Genomic DNA, 19,685 nt, shown 5'->3' with positions numbered 1-19,685 from the left:
TATATAGATATAATATACTGTATATACATATTAATATATTTTGCATATAATATATGTAATTTATACAGATATAATATACAAGTATAAAAATTAAAATAAATAACACATTAAAATATAAATATATTATGTATATATTGTCATATTAATTGAAATATAATATATAACATATATACATGATGTTTGACTTGAAACATCATGATGTTTTGATCTGAATTACTTCTCTGTAGGCTTTTAGATCTATAATATATATAAGGTATGCATGGGGGGTTTATATAGGGGGATCTAGAGATTGGGGTTAATTTTTACCAGTTAAATCATTCCTTCTTTAATCCCAGTTATGGCCTGCACAAAATTGCTGCAGCGTTTAAAGAAAGGAACACATTTCATTTTATTAGCATTCCAATAATACTATACCCTAAGGAAACAAATGGATGAGATATTGGTCATTTTTTGTTATGGAGTATTTTAACTTTTGGCCAGCAGGTCAAGAAGCATTTTTAAGGAGGTTTAAAAATAAAGTAAAGTTGAAGTGCATCAATAGTCATTGTCTGGTATATACACACTTATTTGGATACAGCTGACAAAATATGAAGAAAATAAAATGCACTTTGCATATTCTTGTTAGTCCTTTAATTCTTCTGAGGGAGTTAATACATGAAAAAGACAAGTAGAATGCTCTTAATTCTGTTACAATACAAACTGGGCCACTGCAGTTTAGCTTAAATTACAGTAGGAATATTTAGACGTCTAAAAGCCCTGAACAACTACATTCCTGACGCAGATTGTTGACAAGGACCTAGCATTCCAATGAGAGTTGTAAACTGAGCACATGCAAGTTGGTTGTGGCATTATCATCATGGTCATCGATCAAAACCACTGCTTGGCAATTTTATAAGCCCTTCTTCTCTCCCCACCTAAAATGAAGCTCTTTGAAAGCTTGTTATAAAACTACAGCTACACTATCCTCCCAAAGCTGTTGCTATGCTTACATATAAGTTATGGGAAAGGTAGCCATGACCAGAATTAGATAGTTCTGGGGAAACTGTACAGTTCAAGTAATTAAGAATAGGATACAAAAACTTACATCCCCTCAAATGCTCATAGTGACTATCACTAAGTTATGCTCCAATATTTTATCATCTAAACCAGTTGTTTTCAGACTTTTCAATCAGAACACTGCCACAACTTTTTTTGATTTGGTAGCACCCTTGTTTGAGAACCACTGTTATACTTCCTCATCTCAGTGTAGTGCTTCTCAACCAGGGTTCTACTGCATGTATTTGGGTTATCTGATAAAGGTAAGGCAGGCAAGAGCAAAGGCCTAACTAGGGAATTTTGCATCCTGGCCAAAATTCCATGTACCCTTGTGCTCTGACCACATCCCTTCCTGGTCCGACTCAGCATGCTCTTCCCAGTAACAGAGGAGCACAAGACAGTCCCACCTTCCCATCCCACTTGTGTTTCCAGTAGTAGCATGTGGGGTCAGACTGGGAAGGGCTTAAAGCCGCAGCTGTTTTTTGATCTGCCTGCACAGGAGACATACAGGACACATTACCCACATTATAGCACCCTGATTCACCGATCTAAACGATTTAATTTGACTAGGTTCACATTCTGGTGAATGTATCTGTAATGCAAAACAAAACTAGAATGGCTGCTCCTCAGACTCTGGGGTGCTGCAGCAGGTGCAGGGACTCCATGCCACTGCTGAAATAGTAGAGGCTGGAGAAGGCAGACAGCTCTGAACCAGCAGCAACCAGGGATTCGAGTCCCTGGGGCAGGTAACACTGGTCTTTGCATCTCCTTGCATCAACGCACTGGGAATGCCACATACTTATATTTTATGAGCTCAGTCACTTATTCAGAAGCTTTAAACACTTGTAATTACTTATTTTGATATATCCAGAGCTTAAAGTAATAAGACTGCTGGTAGGAGATGGGACAAGACAGAGACGAGGCTATTGTCACAGGTACACACTTGAAATCTGCCCTGCATGTAAGCAGATTTACTGTGCTCCCTTCTGCCTCTAGGCTCACTTGAACCGTTACACACAGCACCATGCTGGTCACCAGTCAACTACACCCAAATTTAATGCTGCTTTCAGAAAACATGATCTCTCCCATACAGCTACACATTCAGATCTTTACTAGACCCCCTCCCCCTGAACAAAAGCCCAGAACAGTACCTATGCCATCTCTGGTTCACCTCTTTACCCACACAACAGAGAAGCTCCTGCAGAAACATATAACATCTGACATGCTTTTATACTTACATGATTTTTACTTGTCCAGTTTATCAACTTAAAATCCAGTCAGACTTGTCCTTCTAATTCCTTTAGACATTTTTGCCAATACTGCCTTTTATGGTAGAATCTCTCAAAAAAATGGATTTCCATAGTCTATTCAGCATGCTTTTCAGCACTTAGCATAACCTCCTTCAGCACAGAAGATGGCACATTTATCCTTGAAACTAATTTAGCTCCGAATTTACATAGCCTGCATGCACTAGCAACTTTCCATAGCTCTTCAGCTGTTATAGTATACTGGGTAAAAAGCAGTTCATAGTGCAACATTTAATCAAGGAGGTCGAAAATGAGATTACAAAAGCACATCAACACTTACTTCCTCAACCTTTAGGTCTGAGTCATGCAACCTTTAATGCTCTTTGTATATAGTCTTTGCTTCCAGGTTTTTTTGACAAGATTTCATTAGATACTTTTTAAAGACATTATCACAGGGTAAAATTCTCTATACAAATGCTAAAAAAATACCCTCAATCTAAAACTGCCAACAAGTTTAATGTTCATAAAATTGTCAGAACCCTGTTTCAATGTTTTTCAAAAAATGTCATGTTTCTTTTTTTAAAATTTAAACAAATTATTACTTCAACTAAATTAAAAAGGTCAACATTGAAATTAAGTACTTCAAAAATATCAAAATGATTCATTTAGATTGAACAAATGGAATTTTTTGGGGACTTGTCTATTTAAAAAAATGTTGCTGATTTTTTCTTAACAATTTGCATATCATAATTTATTAAAGAAAAATTTTAGAATCTTGAAAATTTTTCCAGGATAAAAATCTCTCCCACCCAGCTTTAGTAAATGGGAGTCCTTCTACTGACTTCAGCCAAAGCAAGAATATACCCTTAGTTCCTTTTTTAATAAGTTAAGTAGACATCACAAAAATTGATAATACTTGCATTGAAAAAATTTCCTAATTGTTATTGATGACTGGATTTTGAAGGCCTGTTTCCAGGAAATGAATTTATTAAAGATCTACAGGCACATATTACACAGACACTTGCTCACACTCTTATCTCAGCAGTCGTCAGTGGTCCAGTTTTTGATTCCTCTTCTTTGGTCTCGAGTATTATGACCTTTTTTCTACCAAGTGTATTCAACATGCTGTTGCTAAGGTCGTATCTTGGCTAATCACTGACCTCTTATGAGTCCCTCACTGGGCCCCTTTTTTCCTTCTCCAGAAAAATATCAAAGCTTCTGTTCTTCACCTTTAAGGTCCTGCAATTCCTAACCTTATGGGATGCAGCTAATCACTATACAGACTGCAACTTTTACCCTGATGGTCTCAATCTTAACTGCCTTCCTGTCAGCTTCCCCCTTAAAGAGCCTCATGTTTTCTCTCACACTGAGCCTCGTGTACTGGAAAGCCTGACCGATACAACCCACAGCGCTTCTTCCTTACCTCCAAATTCATACTCAGTTCTCTTCAGGCATACAAAATCCAAACAGCTGATCAAAACAGTATACATTCAAAACCTTTTTTTCAGTAAAACAATGTGCTTCTTCATCAGCATATATTAATTCCAAATTTCAGAAACACAACATACCAACTGGAGGATGTCTTCATCTTTTGGCATAACGCTAAGTTCCAATATGCAGTCACTAAAACACAACAGAATAGATTATTCACAATTTGAAAAGGAGATTTTCTTCTGTGTTAATATAGGGAGAACAACACTGATTAAGATGCAGTCTACTTGTTTCCTCAGGTCAGAACTGTTCAAGCATTGAGGGTGTAAAAGTTAAAATTCAGTGAGGCTTCACATGGGGTAAATCACCATCAAGTTTCAATCACAGTATTGCCAATGAACTCACTCTTTTTCTCTTTACAGTCTGAATTGTACTTACACTAAGGTTCACATGTATATCTAACACGTTAAACATTAGAGATATGTTGTTATAATGCATAAAGATTCAGTAGAATTCACAAGCAGTAACATCCTTCTTGAGCACTTACCACACAATGTAATACTGTTTATTGAATAAAGCCTCTTTTATTCGGGAAGTTGGAACAAGGAAGTTAGGGGCACACAACATAATTACACTAGCCAATTTTTTATTTTGCATTCACATGCGACTTTAAAAAAAAATTATGTTTAACCTCTGAGCTAAATAATCTGACCATCTTCCAGGCAGAAACGCAGAACATCTACCATTACAGCTTAGCTGGTAAGCAGACAGAAATGGTTATGTAAAGAGCAACTTTCCCCTCATGAATACAACTACGCTACCTATGAAATTCTGAACAATCTTGCAAAAAACAAACAAACCCCACAATAGAAACAACATTTAGGTCAGGAAGTTACAAATTACTAAGACCTCTTTAGAGATTCTTAGACAAAACTGAAAGTAGCAAACTGTGAATACAAAACTAAAAACTACAAATATGTAGCACTCTCATAAACTGCTGGCCACTGTCATTTAATCCAAGAGTAGACTACATATAGTAGCAATGCAGACGTCTCTACCACACTACTGTGCTTTAAACAAATCATGAAAACATCGACTAATACTACATTAGTTATTCAAAATGAAACATTTCATAATGGAAGAAATACTAGTTGTTTACTGGTGTGTCTCATGTCAAATTTGGGTCATTGCATTACAGTTACTAAACGCAAAGGCATCACTGTCAAACCAGAAAAACAAACCAGCCAAAAAACATAACAGACTTGGGGAAACTGGTCAACTAATCTTTGGAGCTGGAAAAGACATTTCATAGATTTCAGACATTAGGGCTGGAAGGGACCTGGGGAGATCATTGAGTCGAGCCCCCTGCCCCAAAAGCACGAAGTCAGCTAGGGTCAGAGGATCCCTGCAAAATAAGCAGCCAAATGCTTCTTAAAAGTGGTCCAGAGTAGGTGCTTGCACCACCTCTGGAGGGAGCCTATTTCAGGCCTTGGGGGTTCAGACAGTAAAGAAGTTTTTCCTTATGTCCAGCCTAAAACAGTCTTGGAGGAGTTCGTGACCGTTGTACCTTGTCATCCCTTGGGGATGTTCCCCCAGATCCTGATGTACACCCCTGATGTACTTATAGGCAGCCACCAGGTCCCTCCTGAGTCTGCGCTTTTCCAGGCTGAAGAGTCCCATGGCTCTCAGCCTCTCATCATGAAGCCTATTCTCCTGACCTCTGATCATGTGCATGGCTCTCCTCTGGACTCTCTCAAGCTTCTCCACATCCTTCTTGAATTGTGGAGCCAGAACTGGATGCAGTACTCCAGCTGTGGCCTCACCAAGGCCAAGTACAGCGGGAGGATGACATCCTGGGATTTACCTGAGAAGCAACTATGGATGCAAGCCAGAGTTTGGTTTGCTTTCTCACCTGCGACATCACATTGGTGACTCATGTTCATCTTGTGATCAATCATGACACCCCCCCACCCTTTGCCCCTACTGAAGATCAGGCCACCTCAGGCCTCTACGCCCTTGTTGGGGCCTAGGCCTTTATGGCCTCTGCCCCTTTCCTCTCACTGGTTCCCTTAGCCTAGGCCCACTGCGCCAGACCTGGCTTCTGGGCTCCAGCTCCAATCCAGTCCTTTCATGCTTCTCACCCTTCTTGCACTTCACACCCCTGGCTCTGCTTCTCAACTTCTCAGGCTTCTTGGCCCTCTTGTGCTTCAAGCCCATGGGCCTTGGTTGGCACCTTACAGCACCCTGAGCAAGGCCCCTGGCAGGGTTCAAAACAGTTGCGTGCCCCTCTGGCAGCACCATGACCTCTTCCCCTGAAAGTCACAACCCAGTCCATGGATTCATAGATTTATTAGCTAGCACCAAAATATATGAGCCCCTAGCTCCAACTAAAACTCCCATTGGCTATATAACAAAACCCTCCTCATCCTAGGTCTTCACTCCCTACAAGCCCTCTGTTCCTCTTAAGCCCTCCCCCTTCCTGTCAGGTGACTCTCCAGTCACCCACAGGGCTTTCCACTCTTGGCCTGATGACTCCTCTGATATCCCTGCTGTGGTTTAGCTCAGCTCCCTGCAGCCTTTGACCCCTGGGCTGCCTAGACACCTACCCCAGTGCAGCTTGCTACTTTGCCACTATTTCCTAGGAGAGTTACTCCCCCAGGGGTAGCCTCTATCTGAGCAGCTACAGGTCTGCCTGTTTGCTGGCAGCCCGTCTTCTAGCTGCCAGTCATCCCAGATGGCTACTCTTCATCTTAGAATAACAGGAGCCCTCTGGGTACATGGTACAGCAGTTACAATAAGCAAATATAGCAGTGGGTTCAGGTGAATGGGGCAGGCCTCCAAATCCTGGGCAAAGATGTCCCAAGCTAATTTCATCTTCGATAAAAAAGTCAGAACTCTAAGAAATGTATTCTTCATGAAAGCAATGCCTTGTTCTGGAAGGAATAACGTGTACTTAATTCTTTTTCATGCATGAATTATTCTGTGGTTTATTTTCCATTTGCAACCAACTATAAGCGAGAGGTGACATTCCAAATTGTGGAACTGGCATCTTGAGTGATATACTGATATCCTAAGTGATAACTGATACATTGAGTGATATACTGACAAAACTCTTGTTCGTACAGTTGTTACAGGGGGCAAGAGGAAAGGATTTTTGCACAGTCAATGCAAAATATCAAGCCATATCTCTGTTTTCTACTATATACAGACTGTGAAGAGATTTTTTTCCATTCAAATATGATTTAAGTACTAATTTGCAATGAGTCACTAAGAGAAGCCCAATACCTTAAGACAAGATACTTGTTTGAAGTGGTTATGTAAAATGTGATTGTTAATAGAAGTCATGGACAGACAAATAATACATGTAAAACTTTCACATCCACCACATACAATTCATGTACACAGACTAACATACTTTGGTAGAACCATGTAACAGTCATTCCCCTCCTTGCTTCAAATATATTAATTTGGCACACAAAAAATAAAAAAAGTCTTACCTGTTCTGAATTAAACCAATTACTTGAGAATATGTTTTTCCAATAACACTTTCTCCATTAACCTTTATAATTCTGTCACCTACAGGGGAAAAAAAAAAAAAGAGACAATGCTGTATTCTACATCTCCCTGGGATATGCCACAGCAATTTTCTGCTTGCTTTGAAAACAAAAAAACCCCGAAACAACACCACAACAAATACCTGTTTGAACATAAACTGGTGTAACGATATCAGATGTTAGCGTAAAAGTCCGATCTCCAAAAAGGAATTTTTGAGGCACGTACTTCTGTAATGAGTATAGGCTCTTTTTTTTTTTTTGCATACAATTTTCAGTCTAAATCTAAGGTTCTTATTTTGGGATTTAAAAGCAATTTTGATTCACATCTCAGTTGAAACACTATCTTTTCCAGTTAACAGATAAGGAATATTTTCTCTTCTCCTAGAGACACTGATAAGTTGCTTCAATTCTCTCCTGAGGTAAAAGTCCTTAGCATCAAACTTACGCTGTTTCTACGTCTTCAAGGCTCAAAGTATCAATACCTAAATGGTAGTGCAATGGGCTAATTCCATGCCATTCTGATTAATACTCAAGTCAAAATGCACTTTCTTTCACTTTTCCAAGAAGTATTTTATAAGTTTACAAAAGTATCTCAAATCTGTTGCATTCAGGGGCCCTCTCCGCAGGTAGGTAAAGAAAGACAAGATAGGGCCTAATGCACGATCCACACAGTTTCACCTCCTGCCATTATATGCATACGTGGCAGGGGGCGTGATTGTGAGACTGAATTACATTCCATCATGCTTTATTGCTGGTGCAGAGGGAACCCAATCCACACTGCACCAGTAAGAAGCAAATTCCCACAGCTGGGAGACCAGCAGGTGCAATCTCCATGAACCCCTGCAGCTGGTGATTACAGCAGCTGCAGTCTCCCCATGGTGAAGTGCATGGTGCACCCCCACAGCTGGATGAATGCAACAGCTGTAGTCTCCAGCTATGTTGGCACAGGCTACAAGCACAAATTAAAGCTGAATAGAAACCACCTAAAAAGTTATTACACACCTTTCTTCTGTATTTGAAGCCCAGATCTGAGATGTCACAAAAGGATTACTGAGGCTCATCTGGCCCTCTGACTACTACCCCATGGTGCTCATCCATGTGGGCACCAATAACATTGCCAGAGGTGACCCTGAACAGATCGACAGTGATTACAGAGCTCTGGGTGCTAGGGTGATGGGGACAGGGCTCAGGTGCTGTTCTCCTCAATCCTTCCAGTCAAGGGGAAGGACCTTGTTAGGAGCAGACATCCTGCAGATCAGTGCATGGCTGCACAGAAGATGTCACCAGCACAGCTTTGGCTTCTTCGACCACAGGATGCTGTTCCAAGAAGGAATGCTAAGGAAGAGACAGGATCCATCTCATGAACAAGAGGAACAGCATCTTTGCAGACAGGCTCACTAACTTAGGGAGGAGAGCTTTAAACTAGGTTTGCTGGGGTATGGAAACCAAAGTCCTGAACTAAGTGGGGAAGCAGGTAACCTGGAGGAAATACAAGCAGGAAAGAGGCAACAAGGGAGGCCTGTTCATTCTTCCTGAGAAAGCAGGGCAACTGGCTAGTTACCTCAGCTGTCTGTACGTGATGCATGGAGAGCCTGGGAACGAGCAAAAAACTGGAAGCCCTCACACCGTCTCATAACTATGACATGACTGGAATCACAGAGACCTGGTGGGATAAGCAAGGAAGAAGAGGAGGAGTAGTTGTGATTTATGTAAAAGAGCAGTGTGATTGCTCATACTGCAACAAGGGTGATGATGTGGTGGGTGTCAGTCACAGACCACCAGATGAGGAGAATGAGATGGACCAGGCTTTCTTCAAACAGCTAGCAGAAGTTTCCCCAATCACAGGCCCTGGTTCTCATGGGGGACTTCAATTGCCCTGATATCTGCTGGGAGGGCAATATAGCAGCGCACAGGCAATACAGGAAGTTTTTGAAGAGTGTTGGGAACAACTTCCTGGGGCAAGTCTTGGAGAGCCCAATGTGGGGCCATGTTCTTCTTGACCTGCTGTTGACAAACAGGGAAGAATTGGTGGAGAATGTAGAAGTGGACAGTAACTTGGGCAGTAGCAACCACAAGATGATTGAGTTCATGATCCTGAGGAAAGGAAGGAAAAAGAAGAGCAGAGTAAGGATCCTGGAATTCAGAAAAGCAGACTTTGAGACTCTCTTAGGGAACTGATGGGCAGGATCCTCTGGGAGGCCAGTCTGAGGGGGAAAGGCATCTGAGAGAGCTGACTGTATTTTAAAGAAAATTTACTGAGGGCACATAAACGAGTCATCCTAATGTGAAGATTAGCAAGTATGGCAGAAGACAAGCTTGGCTTATCAGTGAACTCTCCAGTGAGGTCAAACACAAAAAGCAAGCTTACAAGTAGTGGAAACTTGGATAAACACCTAGGGAGGAGTGTAAGAGCATTGCTTGGGCATGCAGGGATGAAGTCAGGAAGGCGAAAGCACAACTGGAGTTCCAGTTAGCAAGGGTCGTGAAGGATAACAAGAAGGGATTCTACAAATAATGTCAGCAACAAGAGAAAGATCAGGGAAAATGTGGGTCCCTTCATGAATGGACAAGGCAACCTAGTGACAGATGATGCAGAAAAGGCTGAAATACTCTATGCCTTTTTCACCTCAGTCTTCACAGGCAGGGTCAGCTCCCAGACTACTGCACTGGGCAGCAGTTTGGGGAGTAGGTCAAGAGCTGCAAGTGGTGAAAGAACAGGTTAGGGACTATTTTAGAAAAGCTGGACATATACAAATCCATGAGGCTAGATACGATGCACCCAAGGGTGTTAAGAGAGTTGGTCGATGTGACTGCAGAGCCGCTGGCCATTATCCTTGAAATTTCATGGCGACTGGGAGAGGTCCTAGATGATTAGAGAAGGGCAGATATAGCGCCCATCTTTAAGAAAGGGAAGGAGGATCCAGGGAACTACAGACCTGTTAGCCTCACCTCAGCCTCTAGAAAAATCATGGAGCAGGTCCTCAAGGAATCCATTTCTAAACAGTTGGAGAAGGTTATTAGGAACAGTCAGCATGGAGTTACCAAAGGCAAGTCATGCCTGACCAACCGGGTTGACTTTTATGATGAGATAACTGGCTCTGTGGATGCTGAAAGAGCAGTGGATGTGACATACCTCGACTTCAGCAAGGCTTTTGATATGGTCTCCTACAGCACTCTTGCAAGAATGATAAGGAAGCATCAGTTGGATGAATAGACTGTAAGATGGAGAAAAAACTGGGTGGATCATCAGGACCAAAGGGAAGCAATCAATGGCTTCATGTCAGCTAGCATCAAATGGAGTGCCCCAGGGGACAGCCCTGGGGTGGGTCTTGTTCAGTATCTCTATCAACTATCTGGATGATGGGATGGAGTGCACCCTCCGCAAGTTTGCAGATGACACCAAGCTGGGAGGAGATACGCTAGAGGGTAAAGCTAGGATTCAGACAGACTTAGACAAATTGGAAGATTGGACCAAAAGAAATCTGTTGAGGTTCAGTAAGGACAAGTGCAAAACTGCGCTTAGGATGGAAGAATCCCATGTACCGGTACAGGTCGGCTAAGCAGCAGATCTACAGAAAAGGACCTGGGGGTTACAGTGGACAATAAGCTGAAGATGACCCAACAGTCTGCCTTTGTTGTAAAGATAGCTAACAGCATACATGGCTGCATTAGTAGGAGTGTCCCCAGCAGATCAACAGAAGTAATTATTCCCCTGTATTCTATACTGATGAGGCCACATCTGGAGTACCGTGTCCAGTCTTGGGCCCTCCACTACAGAAAAAAGCATAGACTAGTTGGAGTCCAGAGGAAGGCAATGAAAATGGTTAGGGGACTGGGGCACGTGACTTGTGAGGAGAGGCTGAGGGGACTGGGCTTATTTAGTCTGGAAAAGAGAAGATTTAGGGGGGATTTAATAGCAGCCTTCAACTACCTGAAGGGTGGTTCCAAAGAGGATGGAGCTAGACTGTTCTCAGGTGGTGGCAGATGACAGAACAAGGAGCAATGGTCTCAAGTTGCAGCAAGGGAACTTTAGATTAGTTATTAGGGAAAAAAACTCTCACGAGGAGGGTAGCAAAGCACTGGAACAGGCTACCCAGAGAGGTTGTGGTTGTCTATATCTGGCTAGACAAAGTCCTGGATGAGATAAAATAGTTGGAGATGGTCCTGCTTTAAACAGGAGGTTGGACTAGATGACCTACTGAGGTCCCTTCCAATCTTAATTTTCTATTATTTTATGATTTTCCAGTAACAAACTTCATAGCTTGCTGGATCTTTTTAAAATGTCCTAGTTATTAGCCAGTCTAAATGAATTAAGCAATTAACTTGGTAGATGCCTAATATATGTAACATGTAGAGGTGGCCTAAATTTTCCAGGTTATTAAACCACAGAAATTGTCCAATCAACTGTGAAACAGATGTTCAATACTACGAAGTGCCTTGAGATAGAACAATATAAACAGACAAAACATCTGAAGCACAATTATCCAGATGCTTATTAGATTTTTAAAATGTTTTAATCTCCAATCAGTGTAACTATAAAACGTTACTGCAAGTTGCAATGGAACAATCCAAGAAAAGCAGTTCCACAAAATGAGAGGTATATGCCATACTGAGCAATTGTATCAGAAATCAAGCAATCTGACTGATAGTTCGCTGAATGTTTTATAATATATTATAGCTGCATCTTGCAAATCATGTTTCAAAAATCTGAAGTTTTAACAAGAAACAGTGACAGGACCCAACTAGGTATAATGACTATCCAGCAACATTCTTAAAAGGACACTCAGGTAATTTAAAGAAAAATGTTTATAAATTATTTATGCTCTCCATTCTGTATGTTCAAAGCCTTTTTATAAAAGTCTGAAAATAAAATATTCTCTATATAGATGTTCTCCTCAGTTTGGCAAGCATTGCCTTTTCTGAATGAAGCTGAAGTTAACAAAGTCTCTTCGTACAGCTTCAATGTATATGATGCTTTAGCAAGGCAAAACATCGTTCTTTGCACAGCAGCAAATGATGTTGTCAGTCCTTAGAACATATTTTTTTTTAATCTCACTATACCAGAGTAAAGGTGGGAGGAAGGTTAGGATCTTTTGCAGAGCCTGAAATCTGTGTTATTTTGAAATTTCTAAATGCCCTCCAGTTTTCTTTTCTTTTTTTTTTTTTGAACATTTATCTGTTTCAGGTACATATAGGTGCACAACTATTAAAAGAAAACCTAAAATCTACAACTATGTCAGGAGTATTCTATTTGGTTTATAGATATTCCTTTTATAAATATACAGTTTGCCATCCTTTTAAGGATAGAAATCCATATTTACAGTGTAATGAAGCTACATTATTTGCACTTTCATTGTTTGTACAGTTAGCTCCAACCTTATTCTCCCCCCACTTTCTTGACAATTTAAAGTAACTGCTAAGTACAAAATTATGTACAGCATAACAAATATACATGACATTTTACAATGATGTGCTCCCTATCAAAAGTGCTTAAATGCTATATTAGACAACTAAAAAAGTGGCTAGAGCCAAACGGGTTACTCAGATTTATTTACTTTAAAAGACACGAGTGGTAACAGAACAAAGTACTAGTAACAAATCATTCAGTGGTTCTGCACATAGCCAATATAAATGCCCAGTCACAACTGTTATTGTCCTTCATCTCCCATTCCTGCTATTTGTTTGTGGCCTTCACTTGTCTCTAGACTTATATTAAATGGTAAATTCTTTAAATCTCCCTTTGTGCTTGTACAGCATGGACCTCAAAAGGGGCCCTGACCTGATTAGTGCATTTAGGCTACAATACAAGTAATGCAACTGTTTGAATATAGGACAACTATTTTAGTAAAGGAAGGATAAGAGGTCATTGGACATCTGAAGAAGAAAGGAATGATCACTTGAAATGATAGGTTTAAAATCTAGGAAAGGGAGGGCACGTAATGAGTACACGTAGCAATACTGTTTGAGGTGTGGATAGCTGGGACAGTATTTGAGAATACACAAAAGAAAAAACAAAGTTAAGGAAGGAGCAAAAAGAGTGGCTAACAAGAAGAGAAAGGTAGTGCTTAAGGAAATAATGGAAAAGGATAGCAAAGTGGGCAAGATTATGTAACACTGTATCAGCAAGGATGAAGGAAGAGCATAAACTTTTGATGGTAAGAGAAAAGCAATGAAGTCAATGAAATTCCATGGTTGAAATAAGTGAGAGGAGGAAAATGAAAGTATTTTGGGCAAATCTTAGCAGGTGGAGATGAGAGATTGTGAAGCCATGGACCATAATTGAGCAATATAGTTTAGAGAGAAAACTATGAAAAATGTATAGCTTTGCTTATATTACTATTCGTATTATAAAGGAACAGCACCTGTGGATAATCCAGCTTCAAAGGCAGGTCCACCTTCTTTAACCTGTTTAACAAATATGGTATCCATTGGTTCCAGTTTTTTTCTTTGCTTCCCTGAAGAAGAAAGCATACATGGGTTGAAAGTTATTTTATTATGCTGCATTACAATGCTGAACACTAAGAATGATTTTAAAACTTTAGTCACGACACATTAATCTTCATGTTAAATATTAGGATCAACATTTTTTAAATTCATTTGGCAAATAAAACATTAGCATCTGTTCTCTCTCAAAACTATTTGTATTCCTTTGGCTAGACTGAAGATCTTTTAGCTGTCTTTGTAAAGCAGGAGTTGTAAAATTATAATACACGAATATGTCAAAAATGATGTTTTTTGTTTTATTTTTCATCTCATCGGTATCCTGTCATCCTACTAGTGAGTATAGCTTCATTTTGAGCCATCCCTCATTTCCCAGATTCTCATTTCACACATATATAAAATTCTGCTAACTGAATCAGAATTTGTACTGTAATATGAAAAAGATTAGACTCTGTAAGATGGCAAGAGTACCATAAAATCCCTGAAACTCCAACAAGAAAAATATAGATCTCCCAGACAAGATGGCCAAAGGTCTTTTGAAAATCGGTTTCTGATGGCAGTCGAAAAAGCAAAATGCCTAGTCAAGGTAAATCACAATTGCTGTATATGAACAGTAAAAAGCCTGTATAGAGAATATACATATTTATAGATAGACAATCCTGTGAATTTATTTCATTTTACACGTGGTATTAACCAGGGGTGGCCAGCCTGTGGCAGCTGTACCACAAATGGCACAGGCAGCCTCTGTGTGTGGCACACAGGAGACCAGGGACAGGACAGGCACCAAATAGGGCAGGAAACAAAGTACAGCAGCAGAAGGGGGTGGGGAAGGAGGTGGCACCTGGGGAGGGTGAGGGCTAATTTATGGCCCGCCTGCTAGAAAGATTGGTCTCCACTGGTCTAAACCAATGCAACTTGTAATTCCCTTCATCCTCAATGTGTGCCCAGCAACATATACCACCTTTACAGACCACATCTATACTTGGTCCTTCACGTTTAAGAAAGTCGATGGTTGTGAAAGCCATAGTGATGGCCACTAACAATTGTGGTGTGTTAAAATACAGGAGACAGCTCTATGAGCAATATCTGTACACAGATATGAGGCAAAGTCTAACTACAAATGAAAAAGATCAGCTGTGCTGGGATGTGCTGATCTGCTTCATAGGGCAAAACACACATCCTGAAGCATCACCAGGCAACATCAGGTGATCTGTTCTCCTGAGGCCTGAGGGGCCTGCTCCTTTTCACCCAGGGAAATCCTGCACAGAATCAGGACCATCAAACTCTAAACACAGCTGACAGCTTTCCACACTTACAGAGATGCACCCCTGAGAAACCCCTGACTTTCTCTGCTTAGGGTGATGCACCACAGAGATCCCAAAGGTGCATTTCTAAGCAGAGAAAGCAGGGCAGGTGCTCCCAGGGCTTTAGGGTCCCAATCCTGCATAGAAATTCTTAGGGTGTGCAGGATTGGGTCCCTCAAACCCCTGGAGAACCTGCCTTGTACACCTGGAGAGCGTGAGCAGCTCTGGACTACCTGCAACTTCCCACCATGAAGCTAATCGACATTGGCCACAATAAAGCAGCACAAATTTTAACACCGCCTTTGTTGGGGGCACAGATTTTTGGCATTTGTGACATGACAAAGAGCATGGGCATCTGTTTGCTTAGCCTTTGCACTGCCATAACAATTTTTATGGTGGCATAAATGTGACAAACCTCTCTTATCACTGTCTGTTTCCACCGTAAGTCACTGTACTTTAAATGACAAAGATGCAGGACAAAATGTTACTGGCATGTAAGATATTCACTGGGAGAAAACAAATACAATTCTGGTAATTCTGAAACATACTGTGGATTTAGACCAAAAGAGTCAAAGTCAAACAGTTTTAGCTCTGGGCAGGGATTCAGAGCTATTTTTGTAGAAACTGCAGACTGTGGTGGTAGAAGCTGTGCCCTACATTCTGCCCAGTGTGCAAGTGGTTAGGTCACTCACTTAGACTGTGGAAAACGAAAGCTTAATTCTCTCTGCTGGACAGAATTTGAATTTACACTACCCAAGGACAGCACTCTAAATGACCCTACTCTCTGACATTCTGGAGTGGAGAACACTCAGTCTCTCGTGTCACTACTGTTTCCCCCTTTTTTTAAAATTATTTAAGTACTCGTTGGAGGAGAGACTGGAATCCTAGTGTCCTGCATGGTTCCATTCACTGGTCCTAGTACTATGTAAGAGTCATACTGGTTTCAATGAATTAAGTGGGTTTTTTTCAATTTGTGTTGGATACCTGATCAATTACTTGCACAGACTTAAGTGGATTACATAAGATTTAATCGGACTCTGAATTCCATCCAAAGTTTACAAGCAAACAAGTCCTTATGGTTCAATTTTGCAAAATAGTAAGTGCTAATGCTCCCATTTTTATGCAATGACATGTAAAAAAAAAGATAGGTCTACTCATACAAAAATGAAGCCATATGTTGGTATGAAATAATCCAAAAAACTTGGTGCTATAAAAGGATGCACTTTCTATATATCAAGTCATTGTGTAAGGCAGGGGTGAGTAGAATATGGCCTGCAGGCTGAATTCAGCCCACGAGACCATTTTATCTGGCCCGTGGAACCCCTAAAAAATTTAGAAAATTAATATCGATCTGTCTTTGGTTCCTGTAAAAAATGACAGAAACCAGGGGCAGTAGGACCCAGAGGAAGCCTGGCAGGCTCCTGCAGCAGCAGGGGCCCCCCCAGCCACGCCCCCCAGAAGGGGCTTCTGGCCTGGGACCATGTGAGTACACTGCACTGGAAACTCAGGTAAGGAGGGGAGGGGACCCCAGGCAAGGGAGGAGCCTGGGGAAAAACTGAGCCCAGAGAAAAGCAGCCCCTCCCCCGCCTCATGGCCCGTGCTCACTGCTGCAGCTGCTCCCAGCCCACGAGTGGCTGTCCTGAGCAGACACAGGAAGCCCCACGCAGGCTGCAAGCGGCTGCAATGCGGGGCACCAGGCACGGGGCTGCTTTTCCACCCTGAGCTCAGCACCAGTTTGTAACCCACCCCCGCTGCCAGCCTGGGCCCCGCACCAGCTCCGGGCTCACCCATCAGGGCTACACTGCAGCAGGAGCAGCTGCTCGGCGCGGAGGAAAGCAGCCCCCTGCTTGCCGCACCAGGCAGTGTTTGCAGTCCAGAGGCAATGGTAGCAAACACTTCCCAGCACAGCAAGTGGGGGGGCACAGCTGCTGCCGCCACAGCACAGCTCCTGCCGCCACAGCACAGCTCCAGTGAGTGAGCCTGGAGCCAACACGGGGCCCAGGCTGGCAGCAGGGGTGGGTTACAAGCTGGTGCTGAGTGTGGGGGGGAAAAGCAGCCCCTCGCCCGCCCCATGCCCAGCGCCCCACACTGCAGCTGCTCGCAGCACACGTGGGGCTGTCTGTGCCTGCTCAGGACAGCCCTGCATGGGCTGCAAGTGGCTGCAGCAGGGAGTGCCAGCCATGGGGCAGGGCCACTTTTCCCCGCACTAGCTCATTCCCTGCTGGCAGGCAGGGTGTCAGGGCTGCACACTGCCCCCCACCCCACCCCGCCTGTACCACAGGGCTGGGGGCACTGGCAGTGAGCGGAAGCATGACGCCCAGCACTGGTGGGCCCCGGCTGGCAGGGGCTCTATGGAGCCAGGCCAGCTCCCCCCTCTCCCTGCTGGTACAGCACAGCCCGGCTCCATGGACCCCTGCCAGCCTGTTCCCTGCTCTGGGCCCCACCAGTGCTGGCCCTGAGACACTGGTCTCAAGGCATTGGTCCTAATATGGTGACCAGGAGGCGGGGCACCTGTCAAGGGGTGGCTACCCATGCAGCCCTTGACAGCTTGCCAGAACAGGGTAAGCGGCCCTCCTCCCAAAATAATTGCCCACCCCTGGTGTAAGAAGTCAAAGATGATCACTCCACAACGACTTAGAATATGGATTTTCAGGGAATGCTTTCTTCCTACAGCTTTGGAAACAAAGTCTTCATGGAATAAAGCTACTGCTTCTCTCACTTTCTCTCTCCTAATTTTACTACAGACATTAAAGTATTACTAAACCTTCACAGCACTTCAGAAGCACTAGGCAAGTTCAGACAAGCTCAGTGAGTCACTCAAACACATGATATCAAAAAGCTTGTGTCAGCTACTCTGAAGCACCAGCACTACAGTTAAATGGGTGACCACTTACAGGACCTGATCCTATCACTAACTACTAGTGTCACCATTTTACTTCCCTATTGCACAAGAAAACTAATAATGGATGTACCAATATATATTTGTGAAGTAAATAACCATACACTTACTACAATTATATTTAGTATATCCTCCCAAGTTATGCTATGCTTTGTAGCCACATTACTTCTGCTCAAAATTAAATGCAGAATCTTTCAGGAATATCCACCATCTTTGTTAGTCAGAGAAAACCGTATACATTTCTAGAGATTTCACAGGGTGATTTCCCTGAAAAGCCAGCATTTTCAATTGCCACCACAGTGTAGTACTAACATCTAGACAAACAGTACCTCAGACAGTGAAGACTTGTATTACAGGTATCATTGGGACTATCTCATTCTGCAGCCTGGAAGTGGGGGAAAAAAAAATACTGGAAACACCCTCTGCCTGGAAGGTCACCACTCTCCTTTAAATTAAAGACAGTCCTTAGGCACAGAAGCAACAAGAGTCCATTATTATTATTATCCTCTGTGAATGTATAGGCCCAGTTAAGTTCCAATGCATCTTGAGTAAAACTCATGTATAACTGACAAGCCAAGGGGAAAAAATGAAGATGTGATGACCCTGATTTTCATTTCTACTGCTGGAACGATATGAAATGCTCTTAACATTAATAAGACCTGGGCACTAAAGATCAACCCCAGACTGCTACCTGACATGCAGTGGCCCCTTGACACCTGTATACCTCTATAGTTCTGGGACCAGTACCCATCTGATACCCAAGATAGATAAATCAGGAGAGAAATTTTCTGAAGTAGTGATAGAAGGCATGAACAGAAGCAGATCTCTCCTAGTTTCTCTCTAAAATCTTAGGCTACGGCTTCAGAAATTAAGACTAAAAAAATCTCTTCTCTCCAGCCAAAGTAGAAACTAAATCCTACCTCAACAGAACTTGAAAGGCCTGTTAACTGCTTTCTGAATCCAGGCCATCTCCAAACCAACCCAAAAGCCAGCTCCACTCGATGGTAGGGAATATAACATGATTCTTTAAGATGAGCAAAATGCCAAATGACTTCTCCAAAACAGCCACAGTCTTAAGCTAGGACTGCTCCTCCCTTCTTGATGGAATTTATCATATTCATTGAGCAACACGCTTCAGAGGGCTGGAAAGAATCTGAGTCATCACCTGTGATTCAAACCTTTGCTTATTGTGGCTGTTGCAAGATACCAGGAATACCCAGCATCCAGCCAAACCGAGACAGGAATTTGGTCTTGCTGTAGTCTGTTAATAGTGAAGTGGGAGTTTTTTTGGTGGGGGTGGATTTTATTTTTAAAGTATGTGTTCATTTGGAATAGCAGGCTGCAGTAACCCATAGAGAAGGATCATAGAATCAATGAGTCGGAAGGGACCTAGACAGATCATCTAGTCCGACCCCCTGCTATGAGCAGGAAGAAGCACTGGGGGTAGGAGGGATCATAAGACCCCAGCCAGGTGCCTATCTAGTCTCCTCTTGAAGATTTCCAGGGAAGGTGAGAGCACCACCTCTCTGGGAAGCCTATTCCAGGCTCTGGCCACCCTTACAGTGAAGTAGCTCTTCCAAATATCTAACCTAAACCTATCTTCCCTCAGCTTGTGACCATTGTTCCTGGTGACTCCAAGGGGGTCCCTGGTGAACAGACTTTCCGAGTCCCTGCTGGTGGCCCCTGATAAGGTTGTAGGCAGCCACAAGATCCCCCCTCAGCCTCCTCTTGCGGAGACTGAAGAGATTCAGGTCCCTCAGCCTCTCCTCATAGG

At 42.5% G+C, this 19,685-nt stretch overlaps 1 protein-coding gene across 1 annotated transcript in view; it reads right to left on the bottom strand.

Moving 5' to 3' along the window:
• ARHGAP21 (Rho GTPase activating protein 21) overlaps positions 1-19,685 on the bottom strand; it is a 103,577-nt gene that overhangs the window by 49,171 nt on the left and 34,721 nt on the right. Inside the window, exons 4-6 of the mRNA XM_019507957.1 lie at positions 13,630-13,722; positions 7,211-7,289; positions 3,851-3,905 (exon numbers count right to left, since the gene is read on the bottom strand). Of these exons, the coding sequence (XP_019363502.1) occupies positions 3,851-3,905; positions 7,211-7,289; positions 13,630-13,722 (227 nt within the window). The remainder of the gene's footprint in view (positions 1-3,850; positions 3,906-7,210; positions 7,290-13,629; positions 13,723-19,685) is intronic.

The sequence above is a fragment of the Gavialis gangeticus genome, unplaced genomic scaffold (genome assembly GCF_001723915.1).
Source record: "Gavialis gangeticus isolate Ggan-Ray unplaced genomic scaffold, GavGan_comp1, whole genome shotgun sequence".
NCBI lineage: Eukaryota > Metazoa > Chordata > Crocodylia > Gavialidae > Gavialis > Gavialis gangeticus.
This window is presented reverse-complemented; position numbering and strand designations above follow the sequence as displayed.